This window comes from Anoplolepis gracilipes, chromosome 7 (genome assembly GCF_047496725.1).
Source record: "Anoplolepis gracilipes chromosome 7, ASM4749672v1, whole genome shotgun sequence".
Classification (NCBI taxonomy): Eukaryota; Metazoa; Arthropoda; class Insecta; order Hymenoptera; family Formicidae; genus Anoplolepis; species Anoplolepis gracilipes.
The window spans coordinates 4,178,495-4,201,634 of record NC_132976.1 but is presented as its reverse complement, the minus strand read 5'-3'; the positions used below and the strand labels follow the sequence as shown (position 1 = coordinate 4,201,634).

The window sequence follows — 23,140 nt, the reverse complement described above, 5'->3', positions numbered from 1 at the left end:
GTATACGTATATTTAATTACTATATGCATTTATATTTAATTACTATTTCTAATTTGTATACGTTTAAAATTATGTTAGATATTTGAATAATATTCATAGCATGTACATACATATTTTCGACTAACTTAGCTGAAATAAGTTAGCGGAGATATAATACTGAAATATTCTTCATCTTTGCTTTGTGCGATTGTGAGACTCTCCATAGATATGTAAAGAGTTTTTTTTCCTGAATATAAAACCAAAACATTTTTCAATCTCTTTCTCTCTTTCTTAAGCGTTTTGCATACGTTGAATATTTGCACTTGATTTTGTTTTATACATAATTTTAAAATAAAATATTTGTATCATTTGCATTGTATATTTGCATTGTAACACAAAATGTATGCTTAAATAAAATACATAAATAAAAAGTGTAGTATAAAAAATAAATGCATTTAAAATTGAAATTTTATTCAATAGAGTAGAATTACATTAGTTTTTGCTATATTGTTATAAGTGTAATTTATCAGACGTTAACATCAACTAATTTATTTAGCTATTTTAGATAGCCATACGTTTTAAATGTTTAATTAAACTTGTTCAACGTATCTAATTAAAATCTAAATTAAAAGGAAATTAAAGTTAGATTTTGTGAGCCTCTTCTTTTTTCTTTCGTTAATAATGATTGGAATCACTGTGAAAGAATATATAACTTTAATATTATAGAAGTGTTATTTAACGATCGAACAAGAATAGTAATAGAAAAATTGTTAACTTTTTAGTAACATCTTTGCTAAAGGATCCAAGGATAAATAGCTAATTTTAATAGTTCAATCGGTCTGTTAATCATTGCTTGGAAAAGATTAACACATGTTGCATGTGCTAGTAATCACACTTTGCAAAATAATATACCAGTAGACACTATCATCAACACTATAATTGTCGTATCTTGGATCATAGAGATATATAAGAATAATGTGCGTAAGAGAGACAAAAATACAAAGGAGAAATAGAAAGAGAACGCTGTCTCTTGTGTCTTTGTCTAATTACGCGTAAATGCAATTATCCTCTATCGCATTCATTACCTTAATACATCTAATTTTAAAACTTTCAAGACGTTAATCTATATAAGTATTAAGTATTAACTATTTTAGAATTAAATAATTAAATCTAATTGATATATGATTAGTATGATTAATATGTGATGATATGACTAATATAATTAGAGAGAGAGAGAGAGAGAGAGAGAGAGAGAGAGAGAGAGAGAGAGAGAGAGAGAGAGAGAGAGAGAGAGAGAGAGAGAGAGAATATGTTAAATAAGTTAAAGCAAAGATTATATATATATTCACAAACAATTTCCTTTAAAACTGCTAAAAAAGCTTAAATTTGAATAAATAAAATTGGAAACTATTAATTGAAAATTATTTAATAGATCTTTCATGATCCTCATAATTCGCAATCTTTCATCAATAGATTTCATATTTAATCATAAATATTTTATTAACTATAATTAATATAACAATTTTTGTGTAGATTGACACATGATAAAATATATTAAAATAGCATGTTTTTCTTTAACTTTATTTTACTAATTTTTTAAATATGTCTTATAAAGCGATTTGAAAGTCGGAATCGTATTCACATAAAATTATAAAAAATAATTATTTGTTTTCTTATGGCTCCTTTTATTTGTTGAATTGTATAATATAATTAAAGTTGTGCCTTCGTGAGTTTTGTGTAAATATATAATACATACAACATAGATTACTAGAACTGAAGAGGAAAATATATGTAATCAATTGATTTATGTGACATTTTACGTGCAACAAATAGAAATTTAATGATACAAATAGTACTTTAATCTCATTAATACCATTTGATGATTGAGAAATGTTTTCTATCGATCTTTCTAATTTCGATATGAAAGAGTATATCAGGTAAATACAAATATGTAGTTTGACTTTAAGTAAAAAAAAAACGTTAGATCCAATTTAGCATTTTATTTTTGGGAAACTTATTTTTATAACTAAACGTTTTTAATTAAATACTTTTCAAAAATTTACTCTCTTACAGATACTTATTAGATATTGTTTTTTATCAGATTGTGTCACAATTTTGATAATATTCATATTTCTTTTTCCAATTAATTATAAACATACTTGATTATATCTTTAATAATTTAAATATAATTTAATTGCTGAAAAATAATGATATATTGATCTAAGAGAGACTGATTGCAATATTTTTTTTTAATATTTATATTAAAAATAATTTTAAGCAACGAAATGTATTTTTGTCATTTAAAGGAATGGAATGTGTGTAACGATGAATGTGTGGAGGTTAAAAAGGAAAAGTTTGTACTAGGTATTATTGCATTTAAATTATTGCATTATTCGTTCTTGAAAAAAAGTACAAAGTTCACAATGCATGTACAGGTCAATTCATAAATATGGAACAGAATTCAATAAACCGGATAAAGAATATATTGCATATATTTCTGTAAAAACAATTGTTAAGATGACATGTTGATTATATTTAGGGTAACCCAGGAGTTCCGTGACAGTATTGGCAAGTTTGAAGGATACATTCTTCATCAAAAGACGACTTTTGATCCCTGTAACGCTAAATAATAACACAATATAATAGGTATTTATCTTTCACTTTAATAGAATCGTTATGTGAAAAGTGTGCAATAATCGATACCTGTAAAAAAACATGACAGCTTATTTGCGATATTTCACATTATCTTTATGATATTATTTGATCTTTGAAAAAAAAATTGAATATAAAATATGATTTATAATAATTAAAGTACTAAATATTAGTATTAGAATATAATATCAAAATTAAAAAGACAATAAAATTATCATGCTAGAGTCGTAATATCTTTTTTGTAATAATTTTTATATAATGATAAAATAATACTATTACAAATAATATTGTTGAATCGGAAGTTTATATGATACTTTTTGAAATTGTAAATAATAATTAATATAACATTAATTTAAGACTAAAGAAGATATTCGTGCTGTGATAAATAGTCGAATTATATTACATAATTTTTGTTATACCATAGAAGAATTATCTAATTAAATACATTCCACTCACATAGCTGAAATAAAACTAATTTTACATGTTATATTACATTATTGTATTCACATAGAGACCATTGCATAATTTATTAGTTAATTATTCTTTTTTAATTGCTTAAATTTAAAATTGGTCAAGCAATGTCACAAGTATTTTAATTACATATGAAATTCTTAAAGTCAAATTTTGCTTTTTTTTCTATGTGTAAAAAAACGAAAAAGGCCTGTCAAGCGATCAAAGAATATCTCTGTTATACTAAAAGAGACGTTGAAATAATAAATAGTTCTGTATTAAAAACATAATGTAATTGATTTTGATTAAATGTAGCTTTGTAGTAAATAAACACTATAAAAATATAACATACTGACATAATGACGAGAAAGACGATAATTTTCTGGTCCTTGGCAATTACCGTTGTGTAAGGCTGTCATCTTCCTCGTATTTGTCATACGAAATTTCAGAATCTGAATTTATGTTTGCACTGAAGAGAGCCAAAAAAATTTGATCGAAATGTTTGCATTTTTAATTATGAATTAGAATTTCATGCGCCTATTTTAATTCTAGATTTTAAGAGTGTTTAATTTTGACTTTACATTAAATGATTATACGCTCACTAATTACAGAGCTTGGCTCCTATTTGTCTATTATCCCTTAGTTAATTATATATGAATCTCATTAAAATGTGCAAAAATAGAAATAGATGTACAATTTCACATTTGATTTTTGTAATATAAAGATAATACGATATGATACATGGCCGAGTATGAGGAAATATTTGGAAAAGATTATAATTTATAATGCGGCAAAATAATGATATTTAAAATAAAATTAAATGTAAACAAATTAATCACCGGTTCACAGATTAACAATGTCGCTTACAAATTAATGAGCAATCCAGATCTATATATATTACAGATAAAAGGTATACTTTCCTCGATGGTTTCTGTCAGACTTATTTGTGATTTTATTCGGATACAATTATATGATAGCAACAGAATTTATACGTTTCCTAAAATCCATTTGATTGAATTCGCGCACTATTTTATTTTTGGTGTATTTAATATATATATATATATATATATATTTATATTATTACAGTTGTGAGAGAGATGGACAAAAAAACGATTGATTCGATATTGTCGATACCAACATTTTATTCTGGAAGAAGTATATTCATTACAGGCGGATTAGGATTTTTGGGAAAAGTGTTGATAGAAAAATTACTGAGATCATGCCCCGATACGCAAGAAATATTCTTATTAATACGTCCGAAGAAAAATGTATGCATTGAAGAAAGACTCCAACAGATACTGACAAACCCGGCAAGTAGTATAAGAAATATAATTAAAAATATCAATTAATTAATTAATATTGTATACAAGGAATTCACGCACGTAACATATTACAAGCAATTCCAGAACAATCTGACTTATTCGTATTCATGTTTTAAATATATTTTTTGTGTCCAGAGAGACATTATAATAATGACTTTATAAAATTATAATGCTTCTCGCCACTTTTCATGGGTAACTTTATAAATAGAATTCTATAGAAAAATTTATATTTTTAGATTCTACAAAAACTTAGGCCCCTATTTTGACATTTATTTTGACATTAAATGTGCCTTAGATGACGCGCTATGATATTCTGTACGCAAATTTTCTTTATCTTAACAGTGCATCAGTGTGTAAAGTAAAGTGCATAAATTGCGAAAAGTTAATACAATAGTACAAAACTAGAAAAGTACATACAAAAATACAAAAGTATATACAAAAGTACATAATCATGAACGTATTGGAAGATATTGATCATGTGATCGAAGTTCGGAAAATAAATGCAGTACGTGAACGTGAGCCGCGAGTGTTTCGAAATAGAGTAGATGCTTTTGAAATTTATAATAATAAAGTTATAAATTTATCTTATGGCGCGTAATTGACTGGGTGACAATTAATCACAGTGCTGTCATAAACGAGCAACTCGCATGCTGTATAACATGATAGTCAAAAATGTACCTCTAAGTTAAAGGCGCCAACTTTTCATGGGTAACTTTATAGTCGTATTACTAGAACATTTATCAGCGTCTCTAAAAGTGGTCTATAAATGTGGTCACTAAATGTACGCTCAGAATATACTATAATATACTTATATAAAACTTAAACTTAATAAACTTTTACGTAAAACATGGAGTTATTAATTTATCATCTTATACTTGTTATGTGAACCATTTTTGTATATAATATTCTAAAAATCTTATATATATATATAAAATAATTTGTTTATTTACTTATGCATATATATACAATATACACATATATTTGACAAAATTATGCCATTGAAAAAATTATACTATTTAATACGTATTATATCCTGTAGTTGTTTGACAGACTACGAAGCGAACAACCCCATTGTTTTGAAAAATTGATTCCGTTGAATGGTAATATCGAAATGGAGGGACTAGGTTTGTCATCCGATGACAAAAATACGTTGATCAAAAAGGTATCTATAATATTTCACGTAGCGGCGAACGTGAGGTTTGATATTACACTGAAGAAAGCTGTACTTATAAACGTTCGGTCGACAAGAGACATCTGTATTTTAGGCAAAAGTTTAAAAAATTTAGTGGTAAGTAATCGCGAGAGTGTATCGAGATGAGTTTTTCGCTTGAAAATTCTGCACATTTTTTTTAATTACAATTAAAAATAATCTCTCGCACTAACTTAATTTTATTCTTATACTTTTAAGGCTTTGGTGCATGTCAGCTCGACTTTTTCGCAAATCGATAAACCTGTCATTGATGAGATAATATACCCCTATATGGAAGTCGATTGGAGGAAAACAATTCAAGTTGCCGAAACCATAGATGATTACGTCTTCGAGGTATTTAGGTCAAAGTGAGTGTTAAATTTTTGTATTGATTCCTTTATTTTATATTTTATGATAAACAAGTTATAAAAATAATATATGGTTTTTCGTTATAATAATTGTACATACGTTTCAATAAATATGTTTGAAATTCTTTATGAATTACATATTTAGTCAATGTATCGCAAGCGACTTTGAAATAATTCTGTGACAACTTTTTTCAAATTGATTCTTACTTGAATTATTTAACTTATAATATTTCTCATTTTGATAATATATAATTCTCATTTTTATATATTTCTATTTGGAATATATGTAGTACTGACACATATCCTCGAGATTATTTACAGATATTTAGGTACAATGCCGAATCAATACATATTTACTAAGAAACTTGCAGAGCAGGTGATAAATGATTACTCCGAATCACTGCCGTGCGTGATTTGCAGACCTTCTATAAGTACGTCATTGAATTGTAAACGTTGAACAAACGTACATATCATATAAGAGAATATTTTAATTTATCATAATAATTCTGATCATGATTGGTTTTATAAATTTTATCTACAGCTAGAAAAAAAATTTAGATAAGTTATATTTTTTTTGCAAAAAAAATATACGATAAATTATAAGCAATTTACGTTATTTTGAGTACTACTAAAAGAGAGCTCATTCTAAAATATAAATGATATCTTTCTATTTAAATATTTCGCTTAAACTTCTACAATTTAAATTGAATAGTAAGAATAAATCTATATTTGAATTTATCGATATAAAATTTTCTAAATTAACATTTTTCTATCTAGTTACACCGCCGTTAAATGAACCTATAAAAGGCTGGTTGGACAACTTTAATGGTCCAGTAGGATTGATGGTTGGTTGTGGAAAAGGGATAATACGAGTACTTTATTATAATTCGTCTCTTCGTGATAACTATGTACCAATTGACATTGTTGTTAAAGCTATGATCGTTGCAGGATGGAAACGTGGCGTGATGAAGTACGATAAACTGCATTCTTATAAGTATTGTTTTTTATTTTAAGAGTCTAGTTAAAATCTTTATATAAAATGTAATATATATGTATACATTATTATAAACTTCTCACAACAATTAGAATAATACTTGAATTTTCTTAAAAAATAGACAAAATGGGACAAAATGTACAACAGAAAATTAAGAAATTGTGAAATTGCTTAACTTCAATAAAAAAAAATGGAAAATAAAGTAAATTAACGTTAAAAAATTGATATCCAGTACACAGTAGAGATTTCAAACTTTAAAATTCTTTTTTTAAATTTAAATTTCGTTAACTTTAAGAAAGTTACAACTGGTTGAATTTTGTCTATTTCTTAAGAAAATTCAAGTGTTCCTTTAATTGTTGTGACGAGTTTATATCGTAAAATATGTAAAATATTATTTATCATAAAATATTTTTTACAATATATTGTAAAATATATTGTAAAAAATGTGTGTAATAAGATTCTTTTTCTGTAAATTATTTAATAATTATTTTTAATTTTGTTAGTAAGAAGAACGACACGCAAAATTTTCATCCACCCGTTTATAATTGCTCGACCAATCACAGCACGAATCCATCGCGCTACGCATTGATGAAAATAAGTGAGAAAATCATCGAGGAAAATCCTCTTGAAGATATAATTTGGCCTCCTGGAGTAATTACAACAAAGAGTTATTTTTTTTATAGAATATTAGTGTTATTGTTGCATATAATACCGGCCATATTTATTGACGGATTATTACGAATCGCAAGCAAAAGTCCCAGGTAAGATTATATTGGTCGAGCAGAATATATTTATTAATTTTAGCTCAAAAAAGATTAAGAAAACAAAAACACAGTACCTTACTTCATGTCTTGTAATATAAAATAAAGAGACGTTTTTATAAGAAATTTCTCTAAAGATTGTTTATGCATTAAAGAGTAATTTCTCCAAGTCTTAATAAAAAAATTATATTGCATTATAGAAAATAATAATACCATTCCGCAGAAAGATATATACTTATTATCGAGATATTAGTAAAGTATTGTTCCAACTTCCAGATTACTAAGACAGCAAAAGAAAATATTTATAACTTCCCTACATCTCGCGCACTTTTCATTGAACGAATGGAACTTTCGAAATCAAAAACTATTAAGTTTGTCAGACGAGGTGCCGCCTAGCAGTCAACAAGACTTTGGATTTGCAAAAGATCTTCACAATTACGACAAAGAACTATATTGTAGGTGAGTAAGACAAAAAAGTTATGCGTCACACAATCTTAAAATTTATTTATCTTCAGAAAATGAGCGAAGGATTACTGTTTAACTATCTCATTTTTGTTTTTATTAAAAAATATTAATTTCAAGAAATAGAATAACAGTCAACTTAAAAATTGGGAACATTCTTTAATTATAAAATAAGAACATTTTAGTGTTTATATTACTAATACTGCGAGATACAATTTACGTAGGTGAATAAAATATTATTTTTATTTTTCATAGAAACAATATAAAAGCAAGTAAATTTTATCTTTTAAACGAGAATACGGATCGACAGGATGCAGCGAAATTCCATTATAAAAGGTGAGATGTGTTCCATAGTTTATGTATAAAATTATTCTCCCATGATTTCTCATTTATTTTTTGACTTGTATTTATATGAAATATTAGCTGTAAACATTTATTTTGCTCGAAGCAATTGGCGAATAACTTTCTCAAGATATCTACATCTTCATCTTCAAAAAACAAATGTACATATATTTTACTTAAATATAAATTATACTTAAATACTTGAATTAAATTTTATTACATTTATAGAATTGCATAAACGAGTAACCGCTTGACTGTTTCGAGCTAAACTTTTTGAAATGATTTATTTAGTTAAATTATTTTGAGAGCTCTAATTAATGATTCGATATGAATATATTACTGCTAATTTCAAATAATAATTTAAACCTTTTTATGACTACAGAATGCTTTGGATCGACAGAGTTGTGAAAATGTTGATCGGCATTTTCTTCATACGGATAATATGGAATCGATTTATGAATGAAATTGATTGTTCAAGAGACAATTTGGTTTAATAGATGATTGTGACCGTATCGAAATATAATCTAGATCACTACTAGGTTTAGATAAAACTATATAAAAATTGACAGATAACTGTATAAAAATGAGAAAAATTACTAATGTTAAATTTATTATAACTAACATTTATGTTTATTTTAATATACCTTTGCTTTGTAGTTATTGAAGAAATCAAATTAAATATATTTTTTGTGATGAGAAAGAAAATTTATTAGATATAATCCTATTGAATTTTATTATTGAAAGCTATAAACAAAAATAGAAATATGCATTAGCGCATAAATATGGAGAAACTTTTCCCTGTCATTTGATAATAACTTGCTTCTACATCTTACGTCTTGTGTACAAAAACACCATTAAATAAAATACTATCACATAAAAAATTTTCATTAAGAACTACCAAAAAAAGGATGTAAGAAAAAAATCATTGATAGTTAATCAATTTAACATATAAATGCGTTATAAATACGTGAAGATTTGATAAACAAGCTGAATAAAATTCATATCAGTTTTGATTAGCATTTAATTGGTGAGGGAGAAAAGAAAGATGACGGTTTAAGAAATAAATTAAAGAACCTTTTTCACACACATTCTTGAGAGTGAACTTTGTATATTTAAAAAAATTTTTAAAAATAAAAAAATTAAATATATAAATGTGTAAAATAAGAAAAAAGTAATACCTAGGTAAAAAAAGTTATTGTATTATTTTTCTTTTATTTTATACATTTATTTTGTATGTGTGTATGAAACATTATGGTAATTACAACACATAAGTATTTAAAACAATTGTTTTTTTTTTAAACAACCGCTTTTTCAAATTACATAAATTTCTTAAGTATTATGTAAGTATCTTACAATTAGCTATTTATCATTTTCATTATTTTTATTTTCCAGTAGTACATGTATGCATAAGTATTTTATTCAACTTAATTAGTGAATTGAGATATTTATTATTGTTTATAATATTGTTGTTTAAATTAATTATATCTCCAATTCTTTATAAAATTATACAATGCACATATTGAATAAACTACAAAATAACATTGTATCTATTAATTATTGATCTACCTATTAGTTATTGAACTATACTAACTATAGTTTAGGCATATATTACTGCATTGCATAAAGTTGCTCTTTTAACCTTTGTCTGCAGAATTTCCGTTCTATTAATACGTATAGTGGCATATACGTCTGCTTAACAAACGATTATGTTTTAATTAAATAGCATACGTCGTTGATGGCTTATACACAGTGATTTCCCAATCGAACTTCTACTAGTTAATAACGGTATCGACAGAAAGAAACGATGATATTTCCGAGTGCACTTGTATATATTTTGCCTATTGTTTTGTTATTGTTATTAATGCTTTAATAACGATGGACAAGATTACCAGCTGAATGAGTCCAGACGAATCGATTACAAAGTTTTATGCTGGACAAAGTATATTTTTGACAGGCGCGACAGGATTTCTGGGTAAAGTATACATGGAAAAGATATTGCGATTTTGTCCAGATGTTCGCGAAGTATTTATATTAATGCGTTCGAAAAAGGGAACAGGTATTAACGAAAGACTCGAAAAAATATTAAACTTACCGGTAAGTTAATTATATAATACATAAATATTTTCTTTTTTACAATACTGTATTTTTTAAAGAACTGTAATATATAAATAGGAAAATTTTCTTAAAAAATTGTATTATACATATATATGGTAAATTTTTTAATTTTTTTATTTTTATACAAAACTAATTTTAAAATTTGATAATAATGTATGAAATAGAACATTTGAAAATATCAATCGGAACATTTAAAAGTAAAATATTGTAAAATAATCAGAATATTGTACAACTTTCTTTACAAATAATTAAAGATACTTTAAGAATCGTGGCAATTATTACAATAAATATGTTATATATTTTTTTTAGTTATACAATAAACTGCGAAAAGAACAATCTTCCAATTTCAAAAAATTAATTCCGATTTTGGGTGATGTTAGCGAAGAAAACTTAGGTTTGTCAGCTACCGACAGGCAAATGCTAGCTGAAAGAGTAACTATAGTAATCCATGCATCAGCGAATGTGAGATTTACCGACAGTTTAAAGTACGCTGTGTATAAAATTTAAAATTAGCGACAATAATAACAGAGTTTAAAGAGTGATTATTATTTTATTACATTAGGTAAAAAATTTAGGTTTTATGAAAATAAAAATTTAACTTTAAAAACATTTTTAAATTTGTTTTTTAATCACGCGCACATAGATTATATAATACATAACGCTACTACATGAATATTACATGATTTAAATAATAAAATTTTTAAGGAATTAAAGAAGAAAGATATTAATACATAAAGAATTTAGATATATGTGAAATAAAAAGAATAAGATTTAAACAATTTGTTGTTGGATAAATATATAAATTATAGAAATAATTAATAATTTATTATTTATTTCATATTTTTAACGTGTTTATTCTAAAATATTTTAGGGTGGCTCTGTTTGTTGCAACATTGAAAACTATCATCGTTATTACAGTTTTGTGGATGATGTATAAGTGGATCTGTACTTAATATTTTCAGATCAACATTGTCATACACAATTATATATACATATAATAATATATTATAATTATAATTATAATGTCAACAATATATAATAATTGATGTAATATAAAAAGTAATAGAAATTGAAATTATAACGTGATAGAGAAATAAATAAATAGAACAAATGAATAGAATGGTGTATGTATTTGATGTAACGAAAGATTTGTAATTACGTATATATAAATTCCCCTTTTTGTTCATTATAATTCTGTTGTATTCGTTTACAAAAGGAGCACTTATCTTCTACAATATATGCAGATCAATATACGAATACAGAGAAACTTGTTGCTTTGAACTTTAGACATATCATCATCATTTGATGGTTTCTATGTTATTACCTGTACACAAAATTTGTTGTATTCATTCACGTAGTACGTAGTCATCTCTCACCGAAGATAAAGCACTGTGACTCTCGTTTCAAATATTCATTTATCGTAGCTTCAGTCCAAAATAATTTGATTTGTTTTTCCTAATTTTTAAATTAACCTTTAAATAAAATAATGTCATTATCTTATATTTGTTGTTCTGCAACAAAAAACACATTATCTTTTGAGACTTTACTTATCTTACCAGAAACAGTTGCGTTTAAATATACACAAAGGCACGGCAAATATGGTTATTTTATTACACTACATTTTATCATCGGTTTTTTCATCGGTTTGTAATTAATACCTGGATCAACTTGCTTTCTTAGCAAAAAGTGTTATGTGAAAAGTTGCTGCAATCTTTCCTTAATATTTGTGGAAATATTTTTTTTTACGCCAAACAAATTAAGGAAGGATTAACCATCTAGAGGTTTAAAAAAACATTGAAAAACAAGATCAGTGAATCATGTGATAATAATATGTGACAACATATATCAAAGTCATTAAAATCTGTGGGGTCGTCCTTATAGTTGTAAAATTCTTTTATTAATCTTAAATAGTTTTCCACTTTAAAATTTTCCCTTTCTTTAAGCTATGAATTTTCCAAAGGTGAAAAATGAATGAAATCGTAACAACAATATAAAACACACTAATATAATTATTGACAATTGTTTTAGCTTCTTGACGTTTTACGAAGTAAGCGATTATTTGCTCTTATATATATATATATATATATATATATATATATATATTGTTAGCAAACTTATTCCAATAACTGGAGATGTAAGTTTAAAGAGCTTACATATATATATATTAAAATCACCAAAAAAACTAAAGAAATCTTTAAATTTTTGATTAAATAAAATTAAAAAATATTGAATTGAAAACTATTTAATAGATCTTCAATGATCCTTATAATTCGCAAACTTTCTTCAATTGATTTCATATTTAATCACAAATATTTTATTAATTATAATTAATGTAACAATTTCTTGTTGATTGACGAGATATGACATGATATAATCTGTATGTTAAAGTAGTTCAGTTTTCTTTAACTTTATTCATCAATTTCTTAAATATTGTACTATGATGAAGCATTTTAAAAGTCGAAATTATATTCACAACGTAAAATTAGAAGAAATAGTTATTAATTTTCTTATGTTTTCTTTTATTTGTTGAATTGTATAATATAATTAAAGTTGTGCTTCTGTAGGTTTCGTAAATATATATTATACATACAGATACAACATAGATTACTAGAACTGCAGAGAAAAATATATGTAATCAGTCGATTTGTACGACATTTTATGTGCAACAAATGGAAATTTCGCGATGCAAATAGTTGAATTTTAATCTGAGTAATACCATTTGCTGACTGAAAAATGTTCTCTATCGATGTTTCCTATTTTGATATAAAGAGTATATCAAGTAAATACAAATATGTTTGATCTCAAGTTAAGAAAAGACGCTAGAATTGATTTAGCATTTTATTTTTGGAAAATTTGTTTTTTTATAACTGAACTTGTTCTTAATTAAAAATTATCTTCAAAAATTTATATTTACAGATACTTATTAAATATTACTTTTTATCAGATCGTATCAATTTTGATAATATTCATCTTTTTACCAAATAATTGTAAAAACTTGACATACTAGATTTATATCTTTGATAATAAAAATATAACTTTTAATTGCTGCAAAATAATGATATGTTGATCTAAGAGAGACCGATTGTGATATTTTTATTAAATATTTATACATTTAAAAAAATTTTATTAATTTTATCAAAATGTTTTTTTGCCATTTAAAGAAATGGAATGATAGATGTTAAAAAGAAAAATTTTGTATCAGGTACAATATTATTGCATTTGTTTTTAGAAAGAAGCACAAAGTTCACAATACACGTCAGCTCATAAATATGGAAGAACAGAATTCAATAAACCGAATAAAGAATATATTGCATTTATTTCTCTTTCTGCGAAAAAACACTTATTCAGATGACATGTTGATTACATTAGTGTAACCCAAAAGTTCCGTGACGGTATTGGTAAGTTTGAAAAAAACATTCTTCATCAAAAGACGACTTTTAATCCGGGCGTTCTGTAGCGCTAAGTGATGCAGATCAGCATAAAACTACCAAGAAAAAACATCTTACAGTCAGTGACATCTTATCTTTTTTTTTAAATGCACTGTCTTTTCTCCGATCAATCCAAAAAATTTTGTATTGGTTCCGATATTATTCTTTCGCTTAGATGCATAATAAACTATATAATTCAATTTCTGTGTATATAAGATTATAAAATTATAATATTATCTTTATTTATGGTATAACTACATATTTATTAATGGCATGATTTATCTTCAAAATAATTAAAGATAAATCATTTTAAAAAATTCGAAAAATATAACTATGTAGACATGATTGTGTATATATGTGCTTTCAATCTTTCGAATTAAATATGTTTACCTTTGAATTTTCAAAAGGAATCATCAAAAAGAACATCAGAAAATTTTGAACTCACATCGGTACAGGATACTGTCTTTGTTCGCAAGCGAGTTACCAAAAGAATCAAGTTTGTTCGCTATAGAAAAATAAAATATTCTAGTAAGATCTGATAGAACTTTATCTAATTATTTTTATTATATGTATATATTCTACTGTACGAACAACAATAGTTGTAACTATTGTTGTATTTAATGAGTCTTCCGATAAATAATTAAACGCGCTACCTCTCTTGCGACGCATCCGTGAAGTTCTTTAAATTGTATGACAATTTCTCTGGAATTTCGACTAGCGTTCCAGCGTGACCAAGAGAATGTATACGTCGTGCAAAGTAGAGCGATACACTCTCGCAAATGCTTCTCTGTTACAGGATGCTTTATCGGAAGAGCCTTCACATATCCGAAAGCATCTCGTTCCGGAAACAGGTCGCATTCGGCATCACGCATCTTTTACGAAAGAAGAAAATGTTTTGTATTAATAAAAAACACTCATACAGAAAAGACAGAGAGAGCTAAAAGGAGTACCTCAATCAAGAGATACAGTCTCATATATTCTCCCATAATTGCTTTGAGCGCCATCGACGTACCACCAGCCAACGAATTTAGACAGATCAAATCCTCCTACAAAAACTAAATGACATTATCGTAATATAATTTGCAATTTTACCTTGCATTTCATGAGAAACAATAATTTATTTTATTATCCAGTATTTTTAAAAATATAAGAGTATTCTCAAGCATAAAAAGAAAATTATATTTAATATAAACGTAATGTAAAATTACTAATATATCTTATACTGTCGTTAATATAGATTATTGTATGTTTTTTTTTCTTTTTGAGAATTTGTAAAAAGATTTAGAAATTTTTTTTACACATAAAAATTATTTGATCAAACTTGATGTGATTGATAAAATTGAATACCCCGCCGATAAATTCTGCTTGAATGATGGCGCCGGATATATTGAGCACAATCCCGCCACGAGCGTTTCTGCCCATTTCAGACTTGAGCTCCCAACTTTGAAAGGAGATGTTGACGAACTTGAAAGCAACGAGACCGCGTGGACGCCCAGTCTACCGGTTCTGAACGTGATAGTCTGCTTCTCCTCGTTACATTTAATATTATGCACATCTTGCGTGGACCATATGTTTTTTTCGGGTATCCAGTGTGGCACCAACGGAGGTTCAAACCAAATAATAGAACTGGAAAGTATGTAAAAAAAGAATGCGTCAGTATAATACATATTTGGATGTATAAATGCAATCATGAAAATGAGAAAGAAATTGGACGCAATAGTAAAAACTTTGACCTTGATTTTCTTAAGAAAATTTTATTTAAATTAGTTTTTATTATATTATATTAGTTTTTCTACAAAAGCGATCCATCTAGAATAAAAAATTATTTTTTGCGTGGTCCATCTACTCCAAAATTTCGATAAAAAATTTTGTTTTAAAATCTGTATCATATTTCTAAATTCTTGCTTATAACAAAATGATGAGAATCTATTAATTTAAAAAAAAGAAATTTTCTTGAGAGAGGATAATAAATTTCTTACAAATTGAGTTAGAGAAAGTACTTTGAAGTTACTAGAATCAGTGCAGTTTCCAAAGCTTTCATCTCTACCTTAATCACTTCCGGCGTCCTTTCAGAATCGGGTGTCGGCGGTGATGCCTTATACGGTTTACAAAATGGGACATATTTCAACTTCTTGAACTTCCGGAACTTGTACTGCGAATAAAGTAAAATTTAAGTGTCGAAAAATATAATAATTCTTTGCAATTAATTAGAATAATTATTATGATTACAGGTGGTAAGCATAATATTTCTGCTCATGTTCTTGGGTTGTGGCGGCTGATAAACTAAATCGATGTGTAATGCACCGCCGAGTATTCTGTATTTTCGCAAATTTATCTCCGTCTTTTCGCATCGCGTGAACAGTAATTTTCTAATCTCCTTTCGCGCTTCATCTGTAACAATATATTTCTTGCGGTAATAATTATTTCTCTTGGCTACATTATAATAATGACTTTGATATTTTTTACAGAATATATAATATTACATAAAATTAGAACAAATCGAAATAAGTCAATATTTATGAGTCGCTTTATTTTTCTATCTTCAACATATTGCGCATAAAATATATAAAATTTGTATTATTAAAAAGAATTCGTAATGTCAAAATATGTGAGTATTAATCAAATTAATTTCGTGGCTCGTATACCATCTCTTTGTAAAATGATCTCGTCCGGTGTAGGGTAGATACGGTAGCTTTTCCGTTTCCTGTTCCACGTCCGGTTCCGGACGCTTCACTCCCAGGACACCTAGTTTCTTTTGTTTTCTTTTCCTTTCGGGTTTCGTAGGCGCTTGGACCGGTGGGTTCTCTATCTTTTCAAGTATAACTTTCTTTTCCTCCAGTCGCAATTGACGGCCTTCGACTTGATCTTCGCGTATTTTTAATTTTGCGTCATACTCGTTTTGGCAATAAGCAAAGAAATCTGAAATATATGCGTAAGAAAAAAATTTGAGTGACAAAGATAAAAGTTATAATATTTATATAATAAAAAAATAAATAATATATAGTATTTATATAATAATTATACAATAATTATATAGATAATATAAATATAATCTGTATAAATAATAATAAATATATAAGTAGATAAACAATAAATAATAAATAGACAACTAGATAATATATAATATTTGTATAATAAATAATAAATAAATATTATATATGGTGGGCAATATTTGTAGTTTGTACATACCTATGGTATACATGTTTTCATATTCCTCTGGCAATCTTGGTGCGACGTACGAGATTGCGCAATCGGAGTATAATCGTGATTCAACCATAACGCTCGAATCGCCATGCAATAGCAATCGATATCAAGGGCTATTTTAATTGTCAATTTCAATTCCTCGAAATGTATTTCGATTGATTTTCTGCCGTAGAACACAGGCGATCGTTTATTAGATTACTAAACTAATATACGTCTCACATGAGGCGGAAACGAATAAGCAAATATGTACATGTATATCCGCTATCGTCGGCATGTATCGATGCTTATCGGTGACCTGTTTAAGTCCAATGGGAAATTTTATCAGAGCTCAAACGCAGTAAATAATCTGATCGGAGACTTTGGTGTATCTCGCTGTTTTTATACCCTCGCGAACTATATCCCTCTTTATCTCACGCAGAAAAGAGTAACAGGCAGCATCTGTCCATTCTCGAAGCTTGTCTCGGAATTGTTATCTAATCTGTGTTAAATGCAAAATGAACTCTGTGAATAATCACCTTGTGTAAAATAAAAATCATTTGCTGTCAAGTCGACAAATCACTCACCGTCTCGTATTCGGCTATGTAAATTTTTCAGTATTGTGTTTATTATGTGTTATAGTAATTTGGATGTCAAAATTATATTTAGTTTAAAAAAGACAGAAAAAAATTAATTACTTTCTTTTATATGTATGTATGTGTATATATATATATATATATATATATATATATATATATATATATACATATAAATATATATGCATATATATATATATATATATATATATATATATACATATAAATACATATATTATACTTAAATATAATACTTGATTCATTAAATTTTATTAAATTTACAGAATTACACAAACGAGTAACCGCTTGATTGTTTCAAGCTAAGCTTTTTCAAATGTAGATTCAATTAGTTGAATTATTTTATGAGAGATCTAATTAATAATTCGACACAAATATATTACTATTAATCGCAAATAATAATTCAATCTTCTTTACTTTTCAATCGTTACAGAATGCTGGATCGACAGAATTGGGAAAATATTGATTGGAATTTTCTTCATACGGAATATGAAATATGTATATAATACGTGGAGGTCTGATAAAAGCTGAATAAAATTCATATTAGTTTTGATTAACATTTAATTGTTGAAGGAAATGACGGTTTAAGAAATAAATTAAAGATCTTTTTCATACACATTTTCTTAGAATTGAATTTTGTATATTTTGAAAAATTTAAATATATAAATATGTAAATAAAAGAAAAATAATGTAAGATAAAAAAACGTTTTTACATTGTTTTTCTTTTATTTTATGTATTTATTTTTATATTTATTTTATGTATAAAACCTAACGTTAATTACAACAACATCAGTAGCTAAAAAAATTGTTTAAAATTGCTTTTTCAAATTACATGAATATTTTATTTTTCTTCAATAGATTTCATATTTAATCACAAATATTTTATTAACTATAATTATTGTAACAATTTTTTTGTTGATTGACATTATATGACATGATAAAGTATGTATATTAAAATAGTTCATTTTTTTAACTTTATTCATTAATTTCTTAAATATTATATTAGGATGAAGCATTTTAAAAGTCGAAATTATATTCACAGCGTAAAATTAGAAGAAATAGTTATTAATTTTTTTATGTTTTCTTTTATTTATTGAATTGTATAATGTAATTAAAGTTGTGCTTTTGTGGGTTTTGCAAATATGTAATACATACAACATAGATTATACAACATGGAACTGCAAAGAAAACATGTAATCAGCCGATTGTACGATATTTTATGTGCAACGAATGGAAATTTCGTAATGAAAACAGTTGGAATTTAATATTAGTAATACCATTTGGTGATCGAGAAATGTTCTCAATCGATCTTTTCTATTTTAATATAAAAAAGTATATCAAGTAAATATAAATATGTAGTTTGATCTTAAGTTAAAAAAAGACGCTAGAATTAATTTAGCATTTTATTTTTGGAAAATTTGTTTTTTTATAATTAACTTGTTCTTAATTAAAAATTATCTTCAAAAATTTATATTTACAGATACTTATTAGATATTACTTTTTATCAGATCAATTTTGATAATATTCATCTTTTTACGAATTAATTGTAAATACTTGGCATACTTGATTTATATTTTTGATAATAAAAATGTAACTTTTAATTGCTACAAAATAATGATATGTCGATTTAAAAGAGACTAATTGTGATATTTTTAAAAAATATTTATTAAAAATAAATTTAATATTTTGAATAAAATATTTGCTTGCCATTTAAAGGAATGGAATGATAGGTGTAAAAAAGAAAAATTTTGTATCAGGTACAATATTATTACGCTTTTCTTTGAAAAAAATACAAAGTTCACAATACACGTCAGCTTATAAATATGGAAAAACAGAATTCAAGAATATATTGCATTTATTTCTCTCTTTCTGCGAAAAAACACTTGTTAAGATGACATGTTGATTACATTAGTGTAACCCAAAAGTTCCATGACAGTATTGGCAAGTTTGAAGGAAACATTCTTCATCAAAAGACGACTTTTGATCCCAGCGTTCTGTAGCGCTAAGTGATACAGATCAGCATAAAACTGCCAAAAAAAAACATCTTTCAGTCAGTTATATTTTTTTTTTTTTTTTTTTAATGCTCTATCTTTTCTCCGATCAATCCGAGAAATTTTGTATTGGTTCAAATATTAATTTTTCTTTCAGATGCATAATAAACTATAAAATTGAATTTCTATATATATAAGATTATAATGTTATCGGCAAAATTTTAGATTAGGGGACCCAGCTCCGATTACGATGACGTACGATGACTTGATATATGTTGTCAAGATCACTGAACATTATTCAGGGCAGTGATCGTCACAACATATGTCAAGGTCATTGTAATCGGAGCTGGGATTTCCTAATCTAAAGTTTTACTATATTATCTTTATTTGTAGTATATATGTATGTCGTAGGCAAATGCTTATTTTAGGAAAATAGCTTTTCACTAGGCAAATGCTATCTGGCTGGTCAAATGGCTTTTATTCGTTTATTTGTGTTCAAGTCCTACTTTTTTAGGCAAAGAGGATTTGTGAATACTATTTAGGAAAATAAAAATAAAGATTATTTTGTAAAGCAAAAATAGTGGGTATTTAAAAATAAAAATTTAGAATGTTTAAAAATATACTACTTTGATATTTTTTACTCCTATGCAAACAACACACTAATACGTAATCTTGTTTTAAAATACATAACATATATTAAACATAATATAAAATATTTATAATAATTATATAAAATATAATCTCACAATACAAATTAATAACAAATTTAAAAAGAGAGTGACAGTTCATAATAAATATGTTTATTGCAAAAATTTTATCTTTATGCTTTTTTAAATTAAAATTTTTTGTTTCATCAATTAACTGATTAGAAAGAATAATGCTCTTGAAAAATACAGAATTTTTACATTTCTCAAAATATCTACATTGAAGAACATTACACAACAATAAATACTTTATTAGCGACTGGATTGATTAGGCTCATATATATCATTTTGTCCCCATAAGCTCACATTGATAATAATATCTACAGCATGTTTCTATAAACTTGCAAATTCTGGATTGATTTTCAGTATATTTCAGTTAATTATCTTATTAATTTTATTTAACCGAAATACTCGAATCTTTTCATTATTTTTGCTTTACAAAATAATTTTTATTTCTATTTTCCTAAATAGTGATTTTAGACAAATGCTGTTTGCCTAGGAAAATAGCATTTGAACACAAATAAACAAATGAAAACCATTTGACCAGCCAGATAGTATTTGCCTAGTCAAAAGATAGTTTGCTAAAATAACCATTTGTTTACGACATATACATAACTATATTTTTATTAATGGCATGATTTATCTTCAAAATAATTAAAGATAAATCATTAAAAAAATTCGAAAAGTATAATTATGTAGACATAATCGTGTATGTGTGTGCTTTCAATCTTTTGAATTAAATATGTTTACCTTTGAATTTTCACCATCAAGAGGAACATCTGAAAATTCTGAACTCACTTCGGTACAGGATACTATCATTGTTCGCAAGGGAGTTATCAAAAGAGTCAAGTTTGTTCGCTGTAAAAAAATAAGATATTCTGGTAAGATCTGGTGGAACTTTAGCTAATTATTTTTATTATGTGTATATATATATTCTGCTCTACGAACAATGATAGTTGTAACTATTGTTGTAATTAATGAGCCGATAAATAATTAAACGCGCTACCTCTCTTGCGACGCATCCATGAAGTTCTTTAAATTGTATGACAATTTCTCTGGAATTTCGACTAGCGTTCCAGCGTGACCAAGAGAATGTATACGTCGTGCAAAGTAGAGCGATACACTCTCGCAAATGCTTCTCCGTTACCGGATGCTTTACCGGAAGAGCCTTCACATATCCGAAGGCATCTCGTTCCGGAAACAGGTCGCATCCGGCATCACGCATCTTCTACGAAAGAAGAAAATATTTTGTATTAATAAAAATCACACATACAAAGAAGAGAGAGCTAAAGAGATTACTTCAATCAAGAGATACAGTCTCATATATTCTCCCATAATTGCTTTGAGCGCCGTCGACGTACCACCAGCCAACGAATTTAAACAGATCAAATCCTCCTACAAAAACTAAATGACATTATCATAATATAATTTGCAATTTTACCTTGCATTTCATGTTGAGAAACAATAATTTATTTTATTATCCAGTATTTTTAAAAATATAAGAGTATTCTCAAGCATGAAAAGAAATTATATTTAATATAAACGTAATGTAAAAGTACTAATATATCTTATACTGTCGATTAATATCGATTATTGTATGTTTTTTTTTCCTTTTTAAGAATTTGTAAAAAAATTTCTAAAAGATTTAGACATTTTTTTTTACACATAAAAATTATTTGATCAAACTTGATGTGATTGATAAAATTGAATACCCTGACGATAAATTCTGCTTGAATGATGGCGCCGGATATATTGAGCACAACCCCGCCACGAGCGTTTCTGCCCATTTCAGGCTTGAGCTCCCAACTTTGAAAGGGGATGTTGACGAACTTGAAAGCAGCGAGACCGTGGACGCCCAGTCTACCGGTTCTGAACGTGATAGTCTGCTTCTCCTCGTTGTATTTAATATCATGCACATCTTGCGTGGACCATATGTTTTTTTCGGGTATCCAGTGTGCTACCAACGGAGGTTCAAACCAAATAATAGAACTGGGTAGTCTGTAAAAAAAAATGCGTACAGTTAATATAATACATATTCGGATGTATAAATGCAATCATGAAAATAAGAAAGAAATTGGATGCAATAGTAAAAACTTTGACCTTGATTTTCTCAAGAAAATTATATTTAAATTAGTTTATTATTTATTTAAATTAGTTTTTATTATATTATATTAGTTTTTCTAGAGAAGCAATCTATCTATCTAAAATAAATAATTATTTTTTAAATGATCCATCTATTCCAAAATTTCGATTGAAAATTTTATTTTAAAATCTGCATTATTATATGTATATATATATTCCGAAATTCTTGCTTATAACAAAATTATGAAAATCTATTAGCTTATAAAAAAGAAATTTTCTTAAAAGAGGATAATAAATTTCTTACAAATTGAATTAGAGAACGTACTTTAAAGTTACTAGAACCAGTGCCTCCATCGCAGTTTCCAGAGCTTTCATCTCTGCCTCAATCACTTCCGGCGTTCTTTCAGAATCGGGTGCCGGCGGTGGTGCCTTATACGGTTTATAAAATGGGACATATTTCAATTTCTTGGGAACTTGTACTGCGAAAAAAGTAAAATTTAAGTGTGA

The 23,140-nt window shown here is 26.6% G+C and overlaps 2 protein-coding genes, 1 long non-coding RNA gene and 1 pseudogene across 3 annotated transcripts in view; 2 read left to right on the top strand and 2 right to left on the bottom strand.

The window, feature by feature from the left end:
- Nucleotides 1-2,175: 2,175 nt before the first annotated feature.
- Nucleotides 2,176-9,588, top strand: LOC140667525 (fatty acyl-CoA reductase 1-like). The gene is made up of 10 exons (XM_072895563.1): nucleotides 2,176-2,625; nucleotides 4,168-4,391; nucleotides 5,443-5,691; nucleotides 5,812-5,960; nucleotides 6,282-6,391; nucleotides 6,738-6,930; nucleotides 7,458-7,715; nucleotides 7,992-8,174; nucleotides 8,433-8,513; nucleotides 8,902-9,588. The coding sequence occupies exons 2-10, from the start codon at nucleotides 4,179-4,181 to the stop codon at nucleotides 9,011-9,013; spliced, it is 1,548 nt and encodes a 515-aa protein (XP_072751664.1). The 5' UTR covers nucleotides 2,176-2,625; nucleotides 4,168-4,178; the 3' UTR covers nucleotides 9,014-9,588.
- A 639-nt stretch (nucleotides 9,589-10,227) lies between these two features.
- Nucleotides 10,228-11,534, top strand: LOC140667528 (uncharacterized). The gene is made up of 3 exons (XR_012047043.1): nucleotides 10,228-10,613; nucleotides 10,944-11,196; nucleotides 11,506-11,534. It is a non-coding gene; the product is annotated as an uncharacterized lncRNA (long non-coding RNA).
- A 2,275-nt stretch (nucleotides 11,535-13,809) lies between these two features.
- Nucleotides 13,810-17,712, bottom strand: LOC140667659 (dynein axonemal intermediate chain 7 homolog; annotated as a pseudogene).
- Nucleotides 17,713-19,584: 1,872 nt separating this feature from the next.
- LOC140667526 (dynein axonemal intermediate chain 7) overlaps nucleotides 19,585-23,140 on the bottom strand; it is a 25,017-nt gene continuing 21,461 nt past the window's right edge. The window contains 6 exon segments of the mRNA XM_072895564.1: nucleotides 19,585-19,883; nucleotides 21,302-21,409; nucleotides 21,558-21,779; nucleotides 21,851-21,946; nucleotides 22,264-22,549; nucleotides 22,959-23,112. Coding sequence (XP_072751665.1) covers nucleotides 19,743-19,883; nucleotides 21,302-21,409; nucleotides 21,558-21,779; nucleotides 21,851-21,946; nucleotides 22,264-22,549; nucleotides 22,959-23,112 — 1,007 coding nt within the window. The 3' untranslated portion in view covers nucleotides 19,585-19,742.

Excerpts from the sequence above, each read along its gene's own strand:
- LOC140667525 (XM_072895563.1), top strand. The coding sequence starts at position 4,179 with ATGGACAAAAAAACGATTGATTCGATATTGTCGATACCAACATTTTAT. Across the intron at positions 5,961-6,281 it reads TTCGAGGTATTTAGGTCAAA|ATATTTAGGTACAATGCCGA; the intron begins GTGAGTGTTAAA and ends GATTATTTACAG. Across the intron at positions 8,514-8,901 it reads GCGAAATTCCATTATAAAAG|AATGCTTTGGATCGACAGAG; the intron begins GTGAGATGTGTT and ends TTATGACTACAG.